This window comes from Manis pentadactyla, chromosome 19, assembly GCF_030020395.1.
Source record: "Manis pentadactyla isolate mManPen7 chromosome 19, mManPen7.hap1, whole genome shotgun sequence".
NCBI lineage: Eukaryota > Metazoa > Chordata > Mammalia > Pholidota > Manidae > Manis > Manis pentadactyla.
The window spans coordinates 28,928,125-28,954,461 of NC_080037.1; the positions used below are offsets into that span (position 1 = coordinate 28,928,125).

The 26,337-nt window shown below is 34.3% G+C and overlaps 1 protein-coding gene across 3 annotated transcripts in view; it reads left to right on the plus strand.

Moving 5' to 3' along the window:
- The window catches only part of CFH (complement factor H), a 104,840-nt gene that overhangs the window by 9,080 nt on the left and 69,423 nt on the right, over window positions 1-26,337 (plus strand). For 2 of the 3 annotated variants that reach the window (XM_036919698.2, XM_036919696.2), the window contains exons 2-7: window positions 16,448-16,492; window positions 17,281-17,466; window positions 17,792-17,897; window positions 20,921-20,997; window positions 22,368-22,559; window positions 23,057-23,227. In XM_036919698.2, coding sequence (XP_036775593.1) covers window positions 16,448-16,492; window positions 17,281-17,466; window positions 17,792-17,897; window positions 20,921-20,997; window positions 22,368-22,559; window positions 23,057-23,227 — 777 coding nt within the window. The remainder of the gene's footprint in view (window positions 1-16,447; window positions 16,493-17,280; window positions 17,467-17,791; window positions 17,898-20,920; window positions 20,998-22,367; window positions 22,560-23,056; window positions 23,228-26,337) is intronic. The other variant, XM_036919697.2, reaches the window with a different exon arrangement.

The following is a 26,337-nucleotide window of genomic DNA, read 5'->3' on the forward strand; positions in this document are numbered from 1 at the left end:
GTGAAATCATTTGGTACTTGTCTTTCTCTACCTGGCTTATTTCACTGAGCATAATACCCTCTAGCTCCATCCATGTTGTTGCAAATGGTAGGATCTGTTTTCTTCTTATGGCTGTGTAATATTCCACTGTGTATATGTACCACATCTTTATCCATTCATCTACTGATGGACACTTAAGTTGCTTCCATTTCCTGGCTTTGTAAATAGTGCTGCGATAAACATAGGGGTGCATCTGTCTTTTTCAAACTGGAGTGCTGCATTCTTAGGTAAATTCCTAGAAGTGGAATTCCTGGGTCAAATGGTATTTCTATTTTGAGCATTTTGAGGAACCTCCATACTGCTTTCCACAATGGTTGAACTAATTTACATTCCCACCAGCAGTGTAGGAGGGTTCCCTTTTCTCTACAACCTCACTAACATTTGTCGTTGCTTGTCTTTTGGGTGGTGGCGATCCTTACTGGTGTGAGGTGATACCTCATTGTGGTTTTAATTTGCATTTCTCTGATGACTAGCTATGTGGAGTATCTTTTCATGTGCCTGTTGGCCATCTGAATTTCTTCTTTGGGGAACTGTCTGTTCAGCTCCTCTGCCCATTTTTTAATTGGATTATTTACTTTTTGTTTGTTGAGGTGCGTGAGCTCTTTATATATTTTGGATGTCAACCCTTTATCGGATCTGTCATTTATGAATATATTCTCCCAAACTGTAGGGTACCTTTTTGTTCTATTGATGGTATCCTTTGCTGTACAGAAGTTTTGCAGCTTGATATAGTGCCACTTGTTCATTTTTGCTTTTGTTTCCCTTGCCTGGGGAGATATGCTCATGAAGAAGTCATTCATGTTTATGTCCAAGAGATTTTTGCCTATGTTTTCTCTAAGAGTTTCATGGTTTCATGACTTATGTTCAGGTCTTTGATCCATTTAGAATTTACTTTTGTGTATGGGGTTAGACAGTGATCCAGTTTCATTCTCTTACATGTAGCTGTCCAGTTTTGCCAGCACCATCTGTTGAAGAGACTGTCATTTCCCTATTGTATATCCATGGCTCCCTTATCACATATTAATTGACCATATATGTTTGGATTAATGTCTGGAGTCTCTATTCTGTTCCACTGGTCTGAGGCTCTGTTCTTGTGCCAGTACCAAACTGTCTTGATTATTGTGGCTTTGTAGTAGATCTTGAAGTTGGGGAGCATCATCCCCCCACTTTTTTCTTTCTTCTCAGGATTGCTTATGTTATTCGGGATCTTTGGTGTTTCCATATGAATTTTTGAACTATTTGTTCCAGTTCGTTGAAGAATGCTGTTGGTAATTTGATGGGGATTGCATCAAATCTGTATATTGCTTTGGGCAGTATGGTCATTTGATGATATTAATTCTTCCTAGCCAAGAGCATGGGATGAGTTTTCATTTGTTAGTGACCTCCTTAATTTCTCTTAAGAGTGTCTTACAGTTTTCAGGATATAGGTCTTTCAGTTCCTTGGTTAGGTTTATTCCTAAGTATTTTATTCTTTTTGATGCAATTGTGAATGGAATTGTTTTCCTAATTTCTCTATTAGTTCATTGTTAGTGTATAGGAAAGCCACAGATTTATATGTGTTAATTTTGTATCCTGCAACTTTGCTGTATTCTGATATCAGTTCTAGAAGTTCTGAAGTGGAGTCTTTAGGGTTTTTTATGTACAATATCATGTCATCTGCAAATAGTGACAGTTTAACTTCTTCTTTACCAACTTGGATTCCTTGTATTTCTTTGTTTTGTCTAATTGCCATGGCTAGGACCTCCAGTACTATGCTGAATAACAGTGGGGAGAGTGGGCATCCCTGTCTTGTTCCCGATCTCAGAGGAAAAGCTTTCAGCTTCTCGCTGTTCAGTATGATGATGGCTGTGGGTTTGTCATATATGGCCTTTATTATGTTGAGGTACTTGCCCTCTATACCCATTTTGTTGAGAGTTTTTATCATGAATGGATGTTGAATTTTGTCGAATGCTTTTTCAGCATCTATGGAGATGATCATGTGGTTTTTGTCCTTCTTTTTATTGATGTGGTGGATGATGTTGATGGATTTTCGAATGTTGTACCATCCTTGTATCCCTGGGATGAAGCACACTTGGTCATGGTGTATGATCCTTTTTATATATTTTTGAATTCAGTTTGCTAATATGTTGTTGATTAGTTTTGCATCAACGTTCTTCAGGGATATTGGTCTGTAATTTTCATTTTTGGTGAGGTCTTTGCCTGGTTTTGGTATTAGGGTAATGTCGGCTTCATAGAACGAATTTGGGAGTATTCCTTCCTCTTCTAATTTTTGGAAAACTTTAAGAACAATGGGTACTGTATCTTCTCTGTAGTTCTGAGAAAATTCCGAGGTAAATCCATCTGGCCCTGGGGTTTAATTCTTGGGTAGTTTTTTGATTACCACTTCAATTTCTCTGCTGGTAATTGGTTTGTTTAGATTTTCTATTTCTTCCTTGGTCAGTCTTGGAAGGTTGTATTTTTCTAGGAAGTTGTCCATTTCTTCTAGATTTTCCAGCTTGTTAGCATATAGGCTTTCATAGTAGTCTCTAATAATTCTTTGTATTTCTGTGGGGTCCGTGGTGATTTTTCCTTTCTCTTTTCTGATTCTGTTGATGTGTATTGATTCTCTTTTTCTCTTAATAAGTCTGGCTAGAGGCTTATCTATTTTGTTTATTTTCTTGAAGAACTGGCTCTTGGTTTCATTGATTTTTCTATTGTTTTATTCTTCGCAGTTTTATTTATTGCTTCTCTGATCTTAATTATGTCCCTCCATCTGCTGACCTTAGGCCTCATTTGTTCTTCTTTTTCCAATTTTGATAATTGTGACATTAGACTATTCATTTGGGATTGTTCTTCCTTCTTTAAATATGCCTGGATTGCTATATACTTTCCTCTTAAGACTGCTTTTGCTGCATCCCACAGAAGTTGGGGCTTTGTGTTGCTGTTTTCATTTGTTTCCATATATTGCTGAATCTCCATTTTAATTTGGTCGTTGATCCAATGATTACTTAGGAACATGTTGTTAAGCCTCCATGTGTTTGTGAGCCTTTTTGCTTTCCTTGTACAATTTATTTCTAGTTTTATACCTTTGTGGTCTGAAAAGTTGGTGGATAGTATTTCAATCTTTTGCAATTTACTGAGGCTCTTTCTGTGGCCTAATATGTGGTCTATTCTGGAGAATGTTCCATGTTCACTTGAGAAGAATGTGTATCCTGTTGCTTTTAGATGTAGAGTTCTATAGATGTCTATTAGGTCCATCTGTTCTAGTGTGTTGTTCAGTGCTTCCATGTCCTTACTTATTTTCTGTCTGGTGGATCTGTCCTTTGAAGTGTATGGTGTGTTGAAGTCTCCTAGAATGAATGCATTGCATTCAATTTCCTCCTTTTGTTCTGTTAGTATTTGTTTCACATATGCTGTTCCTCCTGTGTTGGGTGCATATATATTTACAATGGTTATATCATCTTGTTGGACTGACCCCTTTATCATTATGTAATGTCCTCCTTTATCTCTTGTTACTTTCTTTGTTATGAAGTCTATTTTGTCTGGTACTAGTACTGCAATACCTGCTTTTTTTTCCCTCTTGTTTGCATGAAATATCTTTTTCCATCCCTTGGCTTTTAGTCTGTGCATGTCTTTCATTTTGAGGTGAGTCTCTTGTAAGCAGCATATAGATGGGTCTTGTTATTTTATCCATTCAGTGACTCTATGTCTTTTGATTGGTGCATTCAGTCCATTTACATTTAGAGTGATTATCGATAGGTATGTACTTATTGCCATTTCAGGCTTTAGATTCGTGGTTACCAAATGTTCAAGGTTAATTTCCTTACTATCTAAGAGTCTATCTTAAACCACTTAGTATGCTGTTACAAACACAATCTAAAGGTTCTTTTCTGTTTCTCCTCCTTTTTCTTCCTCCTCCATTCTTTATATATTAGGTATCATATTCTGTACTTTTTGTCTATCCCTTAATTGTCTTTGGGATAGTTCATTTAATTTTGCATTTTCTTAGTAATTAGCTATTCTACTTTCTTTACTTTGGTTTTATTACCTCTGGTGAAAGCTATTCAACCTTAGGAACACTTCCATCTATAGCAGTTCCTCCAAAATAGACTGTAGAGATGGTTTTTGGGAGGTAAATTCTCTCAGCTTTTGCTTATCTGGAAATTGTTTAATCCCTCCTTCAAATTTAAATGATAATCTTGCTGGATAAAGTAATCTTGGTTCAAGGCCCCTCTGCTTCATGGCATTAAATACATCATGCCACTCCCTCCTGGCCTGTAAGGTTTCTGCTGAGAAGTCTGATGTTAGCCTGATGGGCTTTCCTTTGTATGTGATCTTATTTCTGTCTCTGGCTACTTTTAACTGTCTGTCCTTATCCTTGATCTTTTCCATTTTAATTACTATGTGTCTTGGTGTTGTCTTCCTTGGGTCCCTTGTGTTGGCAGATCTGTGCATCTCCATGGCCTAAGAGACTATCTCCTTCCCCAGATTGGGGAAGTTTTCAGCAACTACCTTCTCAAAGGCACTTCCTACCCCTTTCTCTCTCTTCTTCTTCTGGTGTCCCTATAATGCGAATATTGTTCCATTTGGATTGGTCACACAGTTCTCTCAATATTCTTTCATTCTTAGAGAACTTTTTTTCTCTCTGTGCCTCAGCTTCTTTGTACTCCTCTTCTCTAGTTTCTATTTCATTTATCGTCTCCTCCACTCTATCCAACCTGCTTTTAATACCCTCCGTCGTGCTCTTCAACAATTGGATCTCCGACCTGAATTCATTCCTAAGTTCTTGGATGTCTTTTCACACTTCCATTAGCACGTTGATGATTTTTATTTTGAACTCCCTTTCAGGAAAAGTCACAAGGTCCATATCATTTAAATCTTTCTTGGGAGTTGTATTAATAATTTTACTCTGGACCAGGTTTCTTTGGCATTTCATATTTCTATGTGGTGCCCTCTAGTGTCCAGAAGCTCTATTCTGGAGCTGCTGAGCCCCTGAAGCAATGTCAGGGGTCGCAGGGGAGCGGTATTGGTGCCTGGGGGGAGGAAAGAGCTGTTCCCTGCTTCCCGGCTGCTGTGCCTGTCTCCACTGCCTGAACCAGTGGGCCGAGCACACAGATACAAGCTTTTGTCCCAGAGCAGCCGGATATGGATCCCTGCTTTCCACAAGCAGCCAGAATCCCAGTCTCCCCAGGAACTCTTACTGTATTAACTTTCCAACCCGGTAGTCATGCGAGTATCATGAAAGCACCATGAAATGTAGGTTTGTGCTCCCAGTGCAGATCTCTGGAGCTAGGTGTTCAGCAGTCCCAGGCCTTCCACTCCCTCCCTGCTCCATTTCTCTTCTTCCTGCCAGTGAGCTGGTGTGGGGGAAGGGCTCAGGTCCCACTGAGCCAAAGCTCTGGTACATTACCCCATTCAGTGAGGTCTGCTCTTTTCTCCAGGTGTGTGCAATCTGGCGCTGAACTCTTTCCTGTTGCTCTTTCAGGATTAGTTGTGCCAACTATATTTTCTAATTATATCCAGTTTTAGGAGGAAGCCTCTGTCTCTCCTCTCATCCTGCCATCTTTCTCTGTTCTTAATTTTTATATGGATGAAATAATCATGTAATATTTGATGTACGCTCATGGTTTTTTACTTCATGTGATTATTATTTTTTCTTTTTATGTCATTTTGTGGCATTGGTGTATTATTCCACTGCATGGATATACTATTCAACTGTTGATGTACATGGAATTATTTCCATTTTGACTATTAAAAATCATATGACCATAAATATTAACATCCACAAAATCTGATTCACATGTGCATTATTTCTCTAGGATAGATTCCTAGGAATATAATTGCTGAGTAATAAATGATGCATATCTTCAACTTCACTCTTGGTTGCTAAACTCTTTTCTCTTGTGATTCCAATTGTTCTTCTTACCAGTGGTTCCTAAATGTTCCACATTCTTACCAAATACTGAGATATTTTAGATTTTATTTTTTGCCAGTAATGTTATTTTATTCATGGTTTATTATGGTTTTAATTTTCAGTTTCAGTTTACGTAATTTTTAATAAGTTTATCTCTTGGATTTTCTTTTTCATGAAATGCATGTTCAAGTCCTTTACCCCTTATCTTTTTTTAACTAGCCTTCTCAGTTTTAACAGCAATATCATTTTTCCTTGTATGTTTTGGAGAAGTAGCTGGTGAGGGCACTTCTGCAAACTGAGGCTAAATACAGTATGTTTAGCTTATTGAACCAAAGGTTTTTAAAATCTCTGTGAGTCAGTTTTATTGTCACATTTTCTTTTATAAATTTGTCTATTTTGTAAGTATTTTTAAATATATTGACAAATAGCTCTTTAAAATATTCTGGTAGAATCCTTTTGGTGTTTGCAAGCTTTGTAGTGATATCCCTTTTTCATTCCTGCTCATGGTTATTTGTGCCTTCTCTATTTTTTTATACCTTGATCAGTTTTGCCAGATTTTTATCAATATTATTTACCTTGTCAAAAAATTATTACTTTATTGATACTTTATATATTATGTATTTTTTTCATTTATTTCTACTCTTGTTATTCTTTTCTATTTACTAATTAATCCATTACAGCTATTCTAGCTTTTTAAATATGCTGCTCTCTTCATTAATTTTTACTCCTTCTTCTCCCAGTTAATATGGTTAAGTGTTATACCAAAAGCTTGTATAGAACTTTTGTTCTTGTTCATTATAAAAAATAATTTCTGGACAGTGACTGTAATGGGGTATGTGGTGAGGACTTGATGATGGGAGGAGTGTAGTAACCATAATGTTGTTCATGTAATTGCAGATTAATGATACTAAAATAAAAAATAATAAAAATAATAAAAAATAATAATAATAATTTCTACTGTAATTTCTTCAATGAATCACACAAAGAGATTTAGTAACTTACCATACCATGATTTTTTTGTTAATTTTTCATTATTTCTTGTAACACTGGGGGTTGGAGAATATATTTTGTTTAACTGTAATTTTTGTGATACTGATCAAGACTTGCATTGCACCTAGTGTGGTCAATTTTCATAAACATTTCATGGATTCATGGATTCATGAAATGTTATTAGGGGAAGCCCTCTCTATATATAAATTAGATCATTTGTTATATATGCTTTTGAAACTTTTATAACCTTATTGATTATTTTTCCTGCCTTTTCCCTTTCAATTACCAAAGAAGTGTATTAGATTTTCCCACTGTAATCTCTCTATGTGTATGTATTTGTGGCCTTATTGGTAGGTGCTACACATTTAAAATATCTTTCTGTGTAGTTGAACTTTTTGTCATTATAAAGTGCCTTTTTTTAACTTCTGATGTGCCTTAATGTCTATTTTGCTTGGTAATAATATAGCGACACCAACTTTCTTTTGATAGTATTTGTTTGGATGATAAATTTCCATCATTTTACTTACTTTAAATCTTCTGCATTTAAATTTAGATATCACCTATAGATAACTTTCAGTACTCTGTTTTAAATATAGTTTGAAAACCACTGTCTTTTCTTTTCAAGCTTGTCAGAGTACAATTGAAAAAATTGTATGTATATGTATATATATATATATATATATATGTATATATGGGTACAGATGTGATGATTTGATATATGTACACACTGTGAAATATTTACCAAAATCAGGTTCATTAACGTATCCATCAAATCACATAGTTATCCTTTTCTGCATGTGTGTGGTTGATTGGAATGCTTAAGATCTGATCTTTTATCAAACTTTAAGTATACACCACAGTATTTTTTTTATTATGGTATTATTGATATACAGTCACATGAGCAAAATTGTGGTTACTAGATTCCCCCGATTATCAAGCCCCCACCACATACCCTATTACAGTCACTGTCCATCAGCATAGAAAGATACTATAGAATCACTACTTGTCTTCTCTGTGCTATACTGCCTTCACCGTGTCCCTTTACATTATGTGTGCTAATCATAATGCCCCTTAATTCCCTTATCCCTCCCTTCCCACCCATCCTCCTCAGTCTCTTTCCCTTTGGTAACTGTTAGTCCATTCTTGGATTCTGTGAGTCTGCTGCTGTTTGGCTCCTTCAGTTTTTGCTTTGTTGTTTTACTCCACAGATGAGTGAAATCATTTGGTAATTTTCTTTCTCCACCAGGCTTACTTCACCGAGCATAATACCCTCTAGCTCCATCCATGTTGTTGCAAATGGTAGGATTTTTTTCTTCTTATGCCTGAATAATATTTCATTGTGTATATGTACCACCTCTTCTTTATCATTTCATCTACTTATGAACACCTAGGTTGTTTCCATTTCTTGGCTGCTGTAAATAGTGCTGCAATAAACATAGGGGTGCATATGTGCTTTTGAATCTGTGATCTTGTATTCTTAGGGTGAATTCCTGGGTCAAACAGTATTTCTATTTTTAGTTTTTTTAGGAAACTCCATACTGCTTTCCACAATGGTTGAACTAATTAACATTCCCACCAGCAGTGAAGGAGGGTTCCCCTTTCTCCACATCCTGGCAAGCATTTGTTGTTATTTATCTTTTGGATGTTGGCCATTCTAACTGGTATGAGGTGATATCTCATTGTGGTTTAATTTGCATTTCTCTGATGACTAGCGATGTGGAGCATCTTTTCATGTGCCTGTTGGCCATCTGAATTTCTTCTTTGGAGAAGTGTCTGTTCAGATCCTCTGCCCATTTTTAAACTGGGCTATTTGCTTTTTGGTTGTTGACACATGAGGCTCATTCTGTATTTTGGATGTGAACCCCTTATTGGATATATCATTTATGAATATATTCTCCCATACTGTAGGATGCCTTTTCGTCCTACTGATGGTGTCCTTTGTCATACAAAAACTTTTTAGTTTGATGTAGTCCCATGAGTTCATTTCTCCTTTTGTTTCCCTTTCTCAAGGAGATGGGTTCAGGAAGAAGTTGCTTATGCTTATATTCAGGAGATGTATTCCTATGTTGTCTTTTAAGAGTTTTATGGTTTCATAACTTACATTCAAGTCTTTAATCCATTTCGAGTTTACTTTTGTGTATGAGGTTAAACAATAAACCAGTTTCATTCTCTTGCATATAGCTGTCCAGTTTTGCCAACACCAGCTATTGAAGAGGCTGTAATTTCCCCATTGTATATCCATGGCTCCTTTGTCATATATTAATTGACCATATATGCTTGGGTTAGTATCTGGGCTCTGTAGTCTTTTCCATTGTGCCAGTATCAAACTCTCTTGATTACTCTGGTTTTGTAGTAGAGCTTGAAGTTGCAGAGCATAATCCCCCCAGCTTTATTCTTCCTTCTCAGGATTGCTTTAGCTATTCAGGGTCTTTTGTGGTTCCATATGAATTTTAGAACTATTTACTCTAGTTCATTGAAGAATGCTATAGGTATTTTGATTGGAACTGCATTGAATCTTTAGATTGCTTAAGGCAGGATGGCCATTTTGACAATATTAATTCTTCCTAGCCAAGAGCATGGGATGAATTTCCATTTATTAGTGTCCTCTTTAAGTTCTTTTAGGAGTGTCTTGTAGTTTTCAGGGTATATGTCTTTCACTTCCTTGGTTAGGTTTGTTCCTAGGTATTTTATTCTTTTTGATGCAATTGTGAATGGAATTGTTTTCCTGATTTCTCTTTCTGCTACTTCATCATTAGTTTATAGGAATGCTACAGATTTCTGTGCTTTGTTTTTATATCCTGCTGCTTTGATGAATTCAGGTATTTGATCTAATAATTTTGGAGTGGATTCTTTAGGGTTTTATGTTACAATATCATGTCATCTGTAAACAGTGAAAGTTAAACTTCTTCTTTGCCAATCTGGATGCCTTTTATTTCTTTGTGTTGTTTGATTGACTTGGCTAGGACCTCCAGTACTATGTTGAATAGAAGCAGGGAGAGTGGGCATCCTTGTCTTGTTCCTGATCTTAAAAGAAAAGCTTTCAGCTTCTCACTGTTAAGTATGATGTTGGCTGTGGGTCTGTCATATATGGCCTTTATTGTGTTAAGGGGTACTTTGCCCTCTATACCCATTTTGTTGAGAGCTTTTATCATGAGTGTTAAATTTTGTCAAGTGCTTTTTCATCATCTATGGAGATGATCATGTGGTTTTTGTCCTTCTTTTTGTTGGTATATTGGATGGTGTTGTTGGATTTTCGAATGTTGTACCATTCTTGCATCCCTGGGATGAATCCCACTTGATCATGATGTATAATCCTGTTGATGTGTTTTGGAATTCGGTTTGATAATATTTTGTAGAGTATTTTTACATCTATGTTCATCAGGGGTATTGGTCTGTAGTTTTCTTTTTTTGTGGTGTCTTTGCCTGGTTTTAGTATTAGAGTGATGCTGGCTTCATAGAATGAGTTTGAAGTATTCCCTCCTGTTCTATTTTTTGGAAAACTTTAAGGAGAATGAGTATTATGTCTTCTCTAAATGTCTGATAAAATTCAGCAGTGAATCCATTTGGTCTGGAAGTTTTGTTTTTGGGTAATTTTCTGATTCCCAATTCAATCTCATTGCTGGTAATTGGTCTGTTCATTTAGATTTTCTGTTTCTTCCTTGGTCAGTATTGGAAGGTTGTATTTTTCTAGAAAGTTGTCCATTTCTTCAAGGTTTCCAGTTTGCTAGCATATAATTTTTCATAGTATTCTCTAATAATTCTTTGTATTTCTGTGGTGTCTGTAGTGATTTTTCTTTCTCATTTCTGATTCTGTTTAAGTGTGTAGATTCTCTTTTTACTTTAATAAGTCTGGCTAGGTGGTTATCTATTTTGTTTATATTCTCAAAGAACCAACTCTTGGTTTCATTAATTCTTTCTATTTTATTCTTCTCAATTTTATATATTTTTTTTCTGATCTTTATTATTCCCTCCGTCTACTAATTTTGTGCCTCATTTGTTCTTCTTTCTATAGTTTCAATAATTGTGAAATTAGACTATTCATTTGGTATTGTTCTTTCTTCTTTAAATAGGCCTGGATTGCTATATACTTTCCTCTTAGAACTGTTGGGGTGTTGCACTATTGTTTTTATTTGTTCCCATATATTGCTTGATCTATGTTTTAATATGGTCATTGATCTATTGATTATTTAGAAGCATGTTGTTAGGCCTCCATATGTTTGTGACCTTTTTGTTTTATTTGTACAATTTATTTCTAGTTTCATACCTTTGTGATCTAAGAAGTTGGTTGGTATAATTTCAATATTTTTGAATTTACCAAGGCTCTTTTTGTGGCCTAGTACATGGTCTATTCTGGAAATGTTGAATGTACACTTGAGAAGAATATTTATCCTGCTGCTTTTGGGTGGAGTGTTCTGTTAGATCCATCTGTTCTAATATGTTGTTCAGTGCCTCTGTTTTTCTACTTATTTTTTGTCTGTTTGATCTGTCCTTTGGAGTGAATGGAGTGTTGAAGTCCCCTAAAATGAATGTATTGCATTCTATTTCCTCCTTTAATTTTGTTAGTATTTGTTTTACATATGTAGGTGCTCCTGTGTTTGGTGCATAGATATTTATAATGGTTGTATCCTCTTGCTGGACTGATCATTATCATTATGTAATATCCTTCTTTGTCTCTTGTTACTTTCTTTGTTTTGAATTCTATTTTGTCTGATAGAAGTACACCTGCTTTACTCTCCCTATTGTTTGCATGAAATATCTCTTTACATCCCTTCACTGTTGGTCTCTGTTTCTCTTTGGGTTTGAAGTGAGTCTCTTGTAGGCAGCATATAGATGGGTCCTGCATTTTTACCCATTCAGTGGCTCTATGTCTTTTGATTGGTGCATTCAGTCCATTTACATTTAGGGTGATTATCAATAGATATGTACTTATTGCAATTGCAGGCTTTGGATTCATGCTTACCAAAGGTTCCAAGGGGAGCTTACTTACTATCTAGCAGTCTCCCTTAACTCGTTTATTACACTATTATAAACAGAGTCTGATTATTCTTTTTCTCTCCCTTCTTTTTCTTCCTCCTCCACTCTTTATATGTTAGGTGTCATATTCTCTACTCTTTGGTTATGCCTTGACTGACTAGCTGATTTAATTTTGCATTTGGTTGGTATTTTGTTGGTCTACTTCCTTTTTTGTGCTTTTATTTTCTCTGGTGACAGCTATTTAGTCTTAGGCATACTTCCATCTAGGGCAGTCCCTTTAAAATACACTGTAGAGATGGTTTGTGAGAGGTAAATTACCTTAAGTTTTGCTTATCTGGGAATTGTTTAATCCTGTCTTCAAATTTAAATGATAATCTTGCCAGGTAGAGTATTCTTGGTTCTAAGGCCTTCTGTTTCATTGCATTGAATATATCATGCCATTCTCTTCTGGCCTGTAAGGTTCCTGCTGAGAAGTTTGATGACACCCTGATTGGTTTTCTTTTGTAGGTGATCTTTTTTCTCTCTCTGGCTGCTTTTAATACTCCGTCCTTGTCTTTGATTTTTGCCCTTTTAATTATTATATGTCTTGGTGTTGTCCTTCTTGGGTCCTTTGTGCTGGGAGATGTGTGGACCTCCGTGGGCTGAAAGACTATTTCCTTCCCCAGATTGGGGGAGTTTTCAGCAATTGCTTCTTCAAAGACATTTCCCATCTCTTTTTATGTCTTCATCTTCTTCTGGTAGCCCTATAATGAGAATATTGTTCCATTTGGATTGGTCACACTGTTCTCTTAATATTCCTTCATTCCTAGAGATCCTTTTTTCTCTCTCTGCTTCAGCTTCTCTGTATTCCTGTTCTCTAATTTCTATTCCATTTACAGTCTCCTCTACCTCACCTAATCTGCTTTTAAATCCCTCCATTGTTTGTTTCCTTTCAGTCATCTCCCTTCTGAATTCATCCATTAGCTCTTGAATATTTCTCTGTAGCTCTATCAGCATGCTTATGACTTTTATTTTGAATTCTTTTTCAGGCAGATACTTAGGTCTTTTCCATATATTTTTTAACCACTTAGGTTGTTTTCCCTATATATATTGTTGTTTGGGGTTTTTTTTTGATGGTTTCTATTGCTTTGTCAATCTTCTCTCTTTGTTCATACATTGTTTTCCTAATTTTATTGAAGTGTGTGTCTGTGTATGGTATAACACTTTAACAAAGGAATGATAAAAACCATATGATCATCTCAGTAGATGATAAAAAAAGCATTTGACAAAATTCAACACCCATTAATGACAAAAACTCTCAAGAAAGTGTGTATAGAGGGGATATAACTCAACATAATAAAGGCCATCTATAAAACACACAGCTAACATCATACTCAATGGTGAAAAGCTAAAAGCTTTTCATCTTACATTAGAAACAAGACAGGATGCCCATGCTCACTACTTTTATTCAGTTTAGTAATGGAGGCCCTAGCCACAACAATGAGACAAGGCAAAGAAATAAAATGCATCCAAATTGGTAAGTAGTAAAATTGTCACTATTTGCAGATGACATGATGGTATATATAGAAAATCCTGCAGACTCCACAAAAAAATAACATTAGAATGAATAAACTAACTCACTAAATTTGCAGAATACAAAATAAATATAGAGAAATCAGTTGCATGCCTATATCAAGCTAGCAGGAGAAATTAAAACAATAGTCAATACATGGAAACAACCTAAGTGTCCATCAATAGGTGAGTGATTAAAGAATATATATATTTATTTCACAATGGAATATTATTCAGCTATAAAAAATGAGGAATCCCAACAATTTGCAACAATGTGGATGGACATTGAAGGCATTAAGCAAATAAGTCAGACAAAGAAAAATACTGTATGATCTCACATGTGGAATCTAAAACAAATAAACTCATAGATAAAGATTCAGACGTGGTTATCAGAGGTAGAAGGAGTGGGGAAAGGTAATTAGAGGAAGTTGGTCAAAAGGTACAAATTTCCTGCTATAAGATAAGTACTAGCAATGTATTGTACAACATGATGACCATACTTAACACTGTTGTTTGATATATAGGAAAGTTAAGAGAATAATCCTAAAAGTTCTTATCACAAGAGAAAAAATTGTTTTGTTATTTTTCTTTTTATGTATCCATATGAGATGACTGATACTAGCTGAACCTATTATGATAATTGTTTCACAATATACATAAATCAAACCATCAAGCTTTGTGCCTTTACATTATAGCTATGTATGTCAATTACTTCTTAATAAAACTAGAAAAAAATGATATCACATCATATATAGCAGGTCACTAAAGAAATTATAAAAGCATGAAGTTTTATGCTTTTTCTCAAATTTTTAAAATCCACTCTTCAATCTACATGGAATTTGTGTGTATGTGTCTGTGTGTCTTCATAGATAAAGTAAGGATTCAACTTATTCCATTTTACTTCCACTGGTTTATCATTACAAGACTGCCAGAGTAGGTTTCAAACTGAGATTGTCAAATTCACACAATCCAGTTGACTTATCCAGTGCCAATTTTACTTTGTTTCAAGAAATAATATATAATAAAGAGTATAGCAATAGGTTCAATAAAAAATTGATGAAAATTTTACTCTCAGACATCACTTCTGGGGTTTCAACCACCCTATGGTTGTTTTTGTTCATGGAGATGAGCTGATGCAAATATAGTAATATTCATGCAAGACAACTATAGGCTTAGGGATCTTCAGCTTAAATACTTTATCACCTAGAATCTGGAGTGTATTTTGTGCTCTCAACTTTACTTACTATTTTCCTTTTTCTTTAGACTTAATTAATTTTTTAGCTCCAGGAGTAATAATTCTCAACTGTTCTAATGCATTAATGGTATAATTTCCCTTTTAATCATCTCACAAATTTTGATATGCATTATTTTTTATTATGGTTTAGTTCAAATTATATTTTAATTTGTATTGCGATTTCTTCTTTAACCCATGAGTTATTTAGAAGTGTTGCCTAACCTCAAAACTTTTGAGAATTTTCAGTTATTTACTGTTAGCAATATCTAGTGGTCATTCCTGGGGAGCATACTTAGAAAGTTTTCAATCTTTTGAAATTTGTTAAGACTTTTTATGGTCTATTTTGGTGAGTATTCCATGTAATCTTGGGATGATAAATATGTATCTTACAGCAGTTGAAGGTTCTATTCTATAAATATAAAAAGGCTCAATTTGGTTAATAATGTTTACATCTTCTATATCCTTACTTGTGTATTTGCTTGTCTATCAGACACTGGAAGAAGTGTTATTTAAATTCCAACTATGGTGGTGGATTTGTTCACTTCTCCTTTTACTTCTGTATTATTGTTCTAATGAAACAAATATGCTTTCTTTTCTTTGTCTGCTTTTAAGATTTTGCCTTTCTCTTTGGTTTTCAGCAAAGCCTCAGTATAGTTTTTCATTGTATTTACTTTTTGGGAGGTGTCTGAGCTTTTGAATATGATACTTTATTTCTTTCATCATTTTGGAACTTTTCACCCATTATTTTTTCAAATATTCCTTCTGTCCATTTTCTCTACTTTTGTAACTCCATCTAGATATATTTCACTTGACTCTGCCCCATACATTTCTTACAATCTGTTTTATTTGTTGCTGTTTTATTCACTTTTGTCTTCCTGTATTCAGTTTGGTTGTTTCCACATTGACCTTCTTCAAGTGTAATAAGTTTGTGTTATGCTGTATCCATTTAGCTCTTAAGACAATCCAATGTATCCTTATTTCAGGTATTTATTTTATGATTTTATGTAACATATGACTATTTTGTAGTATCACCTCCTTTGAATATCTTTGTCTTTTCACTTATTTTACCTATCTTTTTCCTATAGTTCCTTTAACATAGTTAAAATGGCTATTTTTAAATTGACACCAATTCCAACATCTGAATCTGAGTGTCTGCTTCTACTAGAGATTTATTTTCACTTCACTTTTTGCCATATTTCTCCTGCTTCTTTGTGCATTTTTAATTTTTACCCCAAACCATACATTTTATATTATATAAATGTAATGGTAATTTTTATATTATTTAGCCCACTGGCAAGAACGTTTGCTCTTTCTTGATCCGATTAGAAATTGAGCTCAGATGGACCCGAGTTACACCTGGAGTTTAAGTCAATCTTCTGGTTTTAAAAGTCTCAAGATAGAGACCTTTCTTTAAGCTTTTTATCAAGAACTTTGGTGGTCTCTTCTTCCTCCATCCAAAAGATGATAGATTTATCTTGTATTTCTGTTTTGACCTCTGCTCTTACCTGAGTCACTTACCTGAATCTTACTCTGAGTCACTTTCAAATATGGTAAATGCCTTGATGAAGATACCAGCTGTGTATTTGAAGCAGGTCCCTTTTCTTAGTAGGACCTTTCTGATAAGACTGTAGGAAAATTCAATCCACCCTTAAGAAACTAATTAGGCTTCAGCAAAGTGTCCTGATTCTGTTAAGTTTCAGAATTTTTCATGTTAGACACACCACCAAAAGTTTGGTTCTTTCCCTCATTAACATCCCTCTATTCAGACAAATACTCATCAATCTATACCCTGAGCTGGAAAACCCAACCAGGTAAGAAATGGCCAGAGACACGTTTACAGGCTCTTCCCACTTTGTTTTAATTCATTTCCTCCTACAATTTCCAATTTAAACAGACATGCGCGCACACACACACACACACACATTTGTTGTTTTCCTGTTTGTAGTAGGAGTTTTGTTCTATTCCATCCTATTCTATCCTATTTGGAATGTTTCCATATAAGTTTGCATCATCTTACCATGCTTTATTTTTCTAAATATAATTGATCTGTTAAGTATATGTACATCTCTTTAATTAGTTATTTTTACAACTACCTTCCCTCCTAGAGAGGAAGCAGTATGAGAGGAGGTACTTTGTCTCTTTTTTTCACTGTTTGGTCTTCAGAACTTTTAGAACAGTGCCCAATAAATATCTTCCAAATTAATGAATGAATAGTAGAATGCAGTGCAGCAGTTAAGAATAATATGGCATAGTAAATATAAGCAAATATTTACTATAATATTTAATAAATGTGTTAATATAATATAAATATAATATTTAATACATTTTATAGTACTCAATTATCAAATTAAATAATATGTAAATAAGTATTTATAATATAAAAAAATAATATGGCATAGTAAAACTATTTCTCTGGACAGTTATTCTTACAAATTTGTGTAGACTCAATTTCTGTAATGTAAAATATATTTTATATACATGTTAAGACACACATTTGGAAGGACCTATAGCTGTATAGGTATTTTTAAAGAAAAAAACAACCTAAACAAGCTGTATATTTAAATACTTTAAATGCTTATTCTGTTTTTATTATTTGTAGATTGTAAAGGACCTCCTCCAAGAAAACAGACAGAAATTCTGTCTGGTTCCTGGCCTGAACAAACATATCCAGATGGCACTCAGGCTATATATAAATGCCGCCCTGGGTATAGAACTCTTGGAACTATTACAATGGCATGCAAGAATGGAGAATGGGTGGCTCTTCATCCATCGAGGATATGTCGAAGTAATTGATACACTTATGAAATTTATGAATGTTTTGAGTTGTAAAAATACTGAATGATATTATAGTTATAGTGACTGAATTATATCACTATTATTATTTAAATACAGAACAATACACCATCATTATTCTTAGAAAGAGGTTGTTAGCCTCCAAAATTAAAAAAAAAGAATCAGATAGGTTCAACTATAAAAAATACCCTTGGCATTTTTCACTTTTCCATATCTTCAATTCCATCCTTCAATTCTGTCAAGTATCTTTGTGCTTGAACTCCTACATAAAATGTTTCCCTGCGTTTTATATTAGTATTATATATTTTTTATTTTAGAGAGACCCTGTGGACATCCTGGAGATACTTCCTTTGGTTCTTTCCATCTTGCAGTAGGAGATGAGTTTGAATATGGTGCAAAGGTTGTTTATACATGTGATGAGGGGTATGTATGAAAATACCAAAAGAGGTTTATAATTGAATAATTTATAAGTGACATAGTAAATGGGAACTGTACTAATTTGTATTTTTAAGGTTACTTTACTTTTCTATGAGCAACACACAAGTAACCTGAAAAATTACACTATAATAAGAATGACTATATTTGGATACCACAGTATGTCTTCAATGTTGAAAAAATTTTAATTATTACTCTGGTAGAGTGTAGTTATAGGACTCCAAGTCCTCATTACATTCTATTATGTGCAGGGTATTATGGCAGTTCAGTGTGTCAGGTACAATAAGAATGGTAACAAAATCAGATGACATGTTAATTATCTTGATAACGTCTTATTAAATTTAGTACAAGCAAGTCTTCTACATTGAAATGATAATAAGTACTATTCTTTAAGTTTCCATGGTCTGCAAATTATTCTTATCACATAAAGCCAAAATGCCACTATGTTCATAATCATTGACTCTGTTCTCTGACCATCTACCTAGTTTTCATGGCTAATCTTTACACTGTATTACCTCCTAAGTGTTCTTTCTTTCCTGATGTTCTCAGCCAGGTAAAAAATTATTTTGAAAAAATGTCTCATACATGGAAAAATCAGTATCATGACAATTTTATACTACATAAATACAAATAAGATCAAGAAATTTAAAATAGACTCACATTGTTCTCCCCATTATTTTTTGATTTGGGGCAAGAAAACATACTTTAAAGCTTAGGTACTGTAGTAAGCTTGCATTACAAGACTCCACCACTCAGTAACTCTTGGAATTTTTAAGATATCTTTTCACTCCCATTTCATCACCAATAAAAGCAGAAACATATCAGATGCATAATAGGTTTGGAGGGAGAAATAAATAAGGCATACAATGAAGCCCTTAGACACATTCTTAGGATAATGCAGATACCTCATACATATTAGTTCTTATAAATTTAGTCTCTCTTGCTATTACCTGAGGGAAATCTTTCATAGTCACTTCTACCCCAAACTTCAGTCATGAGTACAGTATTACACATGACCAAATAGATTAAGGCCGTTTGGCCCTGAGCTTTTCAATTCGTTCCACTCTAACCTCTGAAATACCCTTTCAATCCAAGCTAGTCTTAACCTGGCAAAAGGGATCAGAACTCATAGACTTCTTCCCACTAAGGTCCCTAAATCTCAGTAATAAAATATATTTATAATTTGGCAAAGAAATTAACAATATAATTACTTCTTCCTGGCTCTGTTTAACTCATCTTTGTCACCTCCATTTTGTATAAATTATAGGTAAACTCGGCTTTCGATTCTATAAGAATAACTGTCTCTAAAATGTGATTCAGTTTGGGCCTCTAAGAGGATTAGATATTTTGTCAGTGAAATGAGTCCTCAGACCCTGCAATGTCAGCAAGCAATAGTATATTATGCTATTTTAAAATATCACTGATGGATTATTTTACCTAACAGAGGTTGTGATTTTTTTGACCCATTGTGGAATGTGATGGTAAACTGAGTTTTCTACATCCACGGTTTCTTCCAGTCAACCCACCTCCTCTCACCTCTTGTCTCCAACCACCTTTTCTTTGTTAAATACCTATTTAGCTGAATAATAGATACAAAATATTTACTGTGGGTGTCTAGTTTCATTATTCTGCAAATAGGTAGTTTTAAAGAGGCCCTCTGCAAAACTTTTTTCTGGTAATTTAGCTGGCCGGGGTTAGAGAAACATGAGCCTCTACTTTTCCCCAACCACCAACATTTAGACAATTCATCTGTTTTCTCCTCATCCCTTATGAATATGGGCCCTAGGAAGTTTTGTACGAATTTTGCAGAATTACTGAAGGAGCTTTGGGGGAATGGATGGATCTCTGGTATCTATGGAAAGTGTTAATCAGGAAACCAGCTTTCTATGTTAGAGAAGGGTACCAGTCGTAAAACCAGAGAAGAATCTTTAATAACCAATTATTTTGTTTCTTCATATGACAGAGGCATAGCGTAAATATTTGACTTCAAGTTCGGCAACTCTCATTAACTCTACTGAATTTTTTATTGCTTTAGCTAATTAGGAACAAATAAAAAGCAAAGACAAAGGATTTTTTGGAGAGAGAAAGGTTTTTTTTTTTTAACTGTGTAATGGATAAACAATCCTTATTTACAGATGAAAGGAACATTTGTTTATGTAGAATTATTTAGAAGTTTATGAAAGCCTTTTATCAAAATTATCTCCCTGTGGTTATCAAATTCTGTCCATTATTTATTTTTTGAGAAAAAGCTTTTTGCCTCCAGCTCTCCACTGTAATACTAAGAAGGAAACTAACTACCTTGCTCTAAAGTCTCTGGTAATGACTGTACCTTCTTCATGTGCCCTAGGGAACTTTCTTCCAAGAAGAGCATTTTAGATTTTAAGGACAGGATTGATGGTTTACTTTAATTAGGTAAAGTTGACATTGAATGTGTTGTATAAGCAGACATTACTCAATGACCACACTCTGGAATGAATCTCTGGGATGAAGATGGGGAGATAGAAACAAATGCTGACATTAAGCCACATACTAATAAATGTTGACTAGCACTATCCTTAATATGTAAACAGTGTCTGGAAAATATCACAATCATGGAGGGTTAGAGTATGAAATAATGTAGGAGGAGGGATAACATATCATATTTTTAGCTTTTGTTTTTGGTGATAGTTCATGGAGATTATAACATTGTTCAGTGTAACTAATTTACTGACTCAGTGAAAAAATAGAAGTAGTATTATACATGAGTATAAAATAAAAGTAGTATTATGTATAATGTATATAATAAGTGTGCTATGAGCCAATGATTCTGGTTATTCCAAGACTAGAGGGTTTGAGACCCTTTCTTAGAAAGAGAGTGGAAGAAAAGGAAGGTAGTAAAGAAGGGAGGAAGCAAAGAAGGAAAGAAAGAAAAAGGAGAGAAGAAAGAAGGGGGATAAATACAGAATGGTGTCAACCTTAAAATTGCATATAAATGCACAGCAGCTCACCATTCTGCTATTTTTGGCTTTCAGGTATCAAATGCTTGGTGAGATTAATTATCGTGAATGTGAAGCAGATGGATGGACCAATGATATTCCTCTATGTGAAGGTAAATGTAAAATTGATTTATAAGTATATTAAATACTTAAAATATCTAAGGTTTTTTGAAATGCCTTACATTAAAATATCCTTTAAGTCCATAGTTAAATATTTCTTACTCAAGTTACTTCTGTAGTTTCTAATATAGTATAGAATGGATATCTGAGCTTTTTATTACTACATTTTTTGTGTGTTTCAATAACCAAATATGGATATAGTGCATGTGATCTAATAATCAAAATATTAGAGATTAGAAAATCTAAAACTTGTTTTTCTTTCCTCTTGGATTCTAGCTACTAGAAATAACACAAGTGTCAGTATTTAAGTCAAGATCAGAATTTCATCTTTCTTAATGAAGAGGCACTTACCCAATAACCACCCATATGCAGGGATCTTGTAACAGCTGAATGGAGACTATGATTCAGACTTCTCTACTGTCTTATGTGACAAGGAAGGTTTCCTTGTGGTCTTGGTTGTAGCTCCAGGGGGAAGGGTGTTCCCAGCCCAGGGCAAGACCCCCTATGAAACCAGTGAAACCAAAATAAGTCAAGGGAAAGGGTAGATAGGGAGAAAGGTTTTTATTCATTACAGTCACTAGCCAGACTCAGCACCTTCTGTCTCTTCCAGCTGTGGCTCATGCTCTGCAAGTCCTTTCTCCCTAGTCCCCACTAGCAAAAGCCCACTCCATGCTCCATTTCCCTCTAGCCACTGTGTGCTCTCTACTTCCTGCCTGCTCCTTCTTGAAAGGACTCCATGGGTGGGTCCTTGGTGACTGGAAATTGCTAGACAAATTACATAGCAAGAAGAGAGGGGAGGGGAGAATGGCAGTTTTCTCTCCACCCCTGGCCCCAGGTCAATGGGAGGATCTGAAATGATAAGCACTTATTGATATGTAAATGAACTAAGACTAGGTGTGAGATTCTGTAAATTCTGCCATTTACCCCACATGGTCCTACTGAAAAAAGACAGGAAATAGAAGAGAGCTCTGCTCTTTCTTACTGGCCCATAAAGCAAAGTGAGGATGAGAAAAAGTAGATCCTATTTCCAAACTTTGAGCTAATAAGCCCAATCTGTAGTCATCCTGGAAATAAAAGATATCAATCAGGACTGTTTTTCCTACTTCCATGAAGAGGTTTAAGTAAGGGGTGGGGAGTGGGAAGAGAGAAAAAGAAAAAAAGAAAGAGAGAGAAAGGAAGGAAGGAAGGAAGGAAGGAAGGAAGGAAGGAAGGAAGGAAGGAAGGAAGGAAGGAAGGAAGGAAGGAAGGAAGGAAGGAAGGAATAAGACAAAGGTTGTACAAGCAGACAGTGCTTGTCCCCACAATGTATATTTCTCATGATGTTTTCAAATTCTTTTAGAGAAAGTTATGTTTATTCTTTCAGTTGTTAAGTGTTTACCAGTGACAGAACCAGAGAATGGTAGAGTTATCAGTGGTGCATTGGAAACAGACCAGGAACATGTTTTTGGACAAGTGGTACAGTTTGATTGCAATTCAGGCTTCATGCTTAATGGACCTAAACAAATACATTGCTCAGCAAATGGAATTTGGAGTGGAGAAAAACCAGAATGTGTGGGTAAGACACATTTATTATTCCTTTGATTGTTTGAATGATTTTAATTTTTCTCATGAAAATAGGCATTTCAAAACATTGTGCATCTAACCTGCATTTACTGAGCACTTACTATTTCCCAGTAATTGATATAAATTCTTTACATGCATCATCTCATTTTTCCTTCAGAATGACTATATGACTTGCATACTGTTTTCACCTCTACCTTATAATTGATGAAATGGTAATGTGAAGTTAAATGACTATTTCAAAAGGACTAGTTATTCCTCAAACCAATTAAAATTAGCATTATGATTTTAATCAGTATTTTAACTTCCTTCAAAAATGAATATTAAGAACAACAGATAAATTACACACCAAGCATTCAAGTTAAAACAGAACTTTTGGTTGTTTGCCTGATTTACCTAACAGAAACAAAAATGTTTGTCTTTATTTAACTATCTTAGACATAGTCCTTTAATATATAACACATATTTTGGAATTTAATCCCTTATATCTAGAAATTTCCTGCAAAATTCCAGACATTTCAAATGGATATTCTATATCTCAGAAGAAAACTTACAAGGAAAATGAACGATTTCAATATAAATGTAACAAGGGTTTTGAACACAGTGAAAGAGGAGATGCTGTATGCACTAAATTTGGATGGGCTCCAGGTCCTTCATGTAAAGGTAATGTTATATTCTTTTCTGTCTTTTGCTGTAGATTTTATCAGTTATGTAAATCATATACTCCTTATAGTTAAGGAGCTTATTTTTTCTCACAATTGAGTATTAATATTATAAGAATAAAATAGAATAAAGGTAACATATCTTAAAATTTTATGTGAGCCAGGCCCATTTTGAGATTAATTGGTATGATTCTCTCACTCTGAAGATGAAAACACATCTATCTTAGAAAACTTGAATACCTCATTAAGAAGTTGGTTGTAGTTCAACAGCAAGTCTAGAGCCGAGCCAGGATTGTACTAGGTTTCCTAACTCCCAGGTATATACACTACCAAACAATTAGATTGCTCTTCTAAGGTCTACCATTTAGCTTTAAAAAGTAAATTATATTAATACCAGACAAGGAAACTCTCAATTGACAATGGAATTAATGGGAAAAAATTGGAGAGTTCATTAACCACAGGCCTAATATGAATTAAAAGTGATGTTGGCACTGCCCAAACCCAATTATTTCAGGCTTCATAGTGGAAAGATGGTGTACACAGTCAAGAGTTCATCTCAACTGCTCTTTGACCACCAAAAAATATATCTGGAATATGGTGTTATATTCACCCTACTTCATTTAAAAAGTGATGGTATCAAATGATCATAGCCTAGAAGACAGAAGATAGTTCAGCAGTTTAAGAAATCATAAGAATAGCAAGAGGTACAACTTAAGCAGGGTTATAGCTGTGCTGAGATATTTGCAAACATTTATGAAAAGGAGTGAGTTCACTTCTGATGAGGTCTGTTGCAGTGAATGAAATAGATAAGGGTGCCATCGTGCATGACACCAGAGCTCAAACACCGTTCTCAAAGGGCGAATTTTGCAGTAATTGTCATACTGTGGGGAGGAAGAAGAGTTGGCCTCAAAAGCCCTCTGAACTTTAATAAATTATGTGATCATAATTACATGTTTAACCTTATTGAATGATCTTCTTTTACAAAAACTAGAATTAATTTTTTTGTTGATTTTATTCTTTAAAAAAATGCTTTTGTTGAGTCCACAAGTACCTCCTTTGGAAATACAGTCTCTTACACAATTGAGTGACCTCCACTTTCAGGAATATTTTTAATTTAATTTTAAATTTTTTTAATTTTTCAGGAATTGTTAAGAAAATATTTTAGAAAGAAACACAAAAAAATAACACATTAGCTCTGTGTTAGGCATATGGCATGTGGAGCCCATCAAATCGTCTTCATGTCATCTGTGTTTCCTAAACAAAGAGAGTGGGTGTACAACTCCTCTGGCATTAATTTCTGCTGTATCTTTACATCCAGGACCTCTCTTAAATAATGCTAGTCAATTTATCCATTCAATCATCAAAAAATTCCTTATATAAGCTATATATAACAGTTTATATAGCTTATGTTATATCAGGTCCCTTGTCCTATATTGAGGATAAACCTTAGAATAAATCATCATCCCAGATTTCAGTGATTCAAAGTAAAACTTTGGGAATTCAGTTTTACGTGGACATGAGGAACAACTGCTTCTTAGGTATCATCTAATTATCTATCTTTGTCAATCAGTTAATTACTTAAAACTCATTTGACACATTTTTTTAGCAGTAGGAAATCTGCTTGTATCATTACATTTGTATCATTACAATTCCTTGGCTTCTCTTGAAACTTGATTCATTTACATACACACACAGCCCCAAAGACTCCACATTCACAAAACATATTCTTTTTAGAATTCTTTTCCACTTTTTTGGTGTTAAGTCATAAGTTAAAAATTCAAGACTATATGCTTTATTTAGGGAGAGAGAAGCCCAGGATTGTGATGCACTGGGATCGGGTATTCTCTTTCATAGGACAGTTTTGTAAAGATCAGTATAAATAAAATTAGATAAGCATGCATTCTCTCTTACAACATGCTTCATTTTATTGAAAAGTGTTTTACATTAACTAGATGTAGAGAAGTCCTTATTAAAAGAACTCCACCTGCCAACCTGAGCTAATATATCATTTACTTGCTTATATGATGAATTCCAAATCTATGTATCTTATTTTCTCCAAATCTATAATAAATTAGGAACTAAATAAGAAAAGAAAAATTTTTTTAATCATCTAAGATAAAATTTTCTTCTTGTATATGTCAGAGGTTTTATTTGAGGGTGATTTGTCAAAACTTTGGTCCCTATCTCCAAAGGGAAAGCCTCTGACAACAGGTCATTTATAGGGATAATTAAAACTACCAAAACTTTCCAAGTAAAAGCTTTTGATCAAAATCCATTTATTCCCAGTACCGACTGGATTTTCTACTGACTCACAACATAAAGTACTAGCACTGAACTATTATTCTTGTTTCAAATGCTTTATGGTTATTTCTAACAGTACAAAAAATGTGGCCTATATTTGAACAGTCTCAAATATTACTTTGAATAGAGGAACCTAACCTGAAAATGCTTTAATAACATCAATTATTTTAATGGGGATTATGAAAGTAGGGAATTAAATTCCATCAAGTAATTTATGTCCATTGTTTGAAATCACCAGAAGTTCATATTGTCTTAATTAATTTAACACAATTCTCCCAGTATTTTGTTGGTATCTTAGTAAAGTTATGGGAATTTTTATATAGTATAGCTTTTGATTTCAACTATTGATAATAAGTTCAGTTGTGTTATGAAGTAAAAGCAAAGATATGTAAACTGGACTTCAATGTGTATATAAAAATATGATAGATATAGAAGAATGAAGTGAGAAAGAAAAAAGTAGATGAACACATTTAAGACAAGATTATTGTCAATTAACATCAAGCACTGAAGGCCTATTTCACTTAAAACTTATGTTTAGGTGATCACATATTATTTCTAATCTTTGTAATATCATTGCTAATATAAGTATATTATGTTAGCAGTAAAAACATATTAAAGCTTATTCTGGAAGAATGGAGTATAAATGTAAGACCAATTAAGACACTATGACAATGCCTCTAGGAGCTGTGTATACATAGTTGAAGCATGGTATGGAGAGGAGAAAAAAATATAAACAATAATTACAACTTTATAGGGCACAGTGTCTTACATACAGTGATAGGGATGGAGGAATAGGGGATCAGTTTCCAG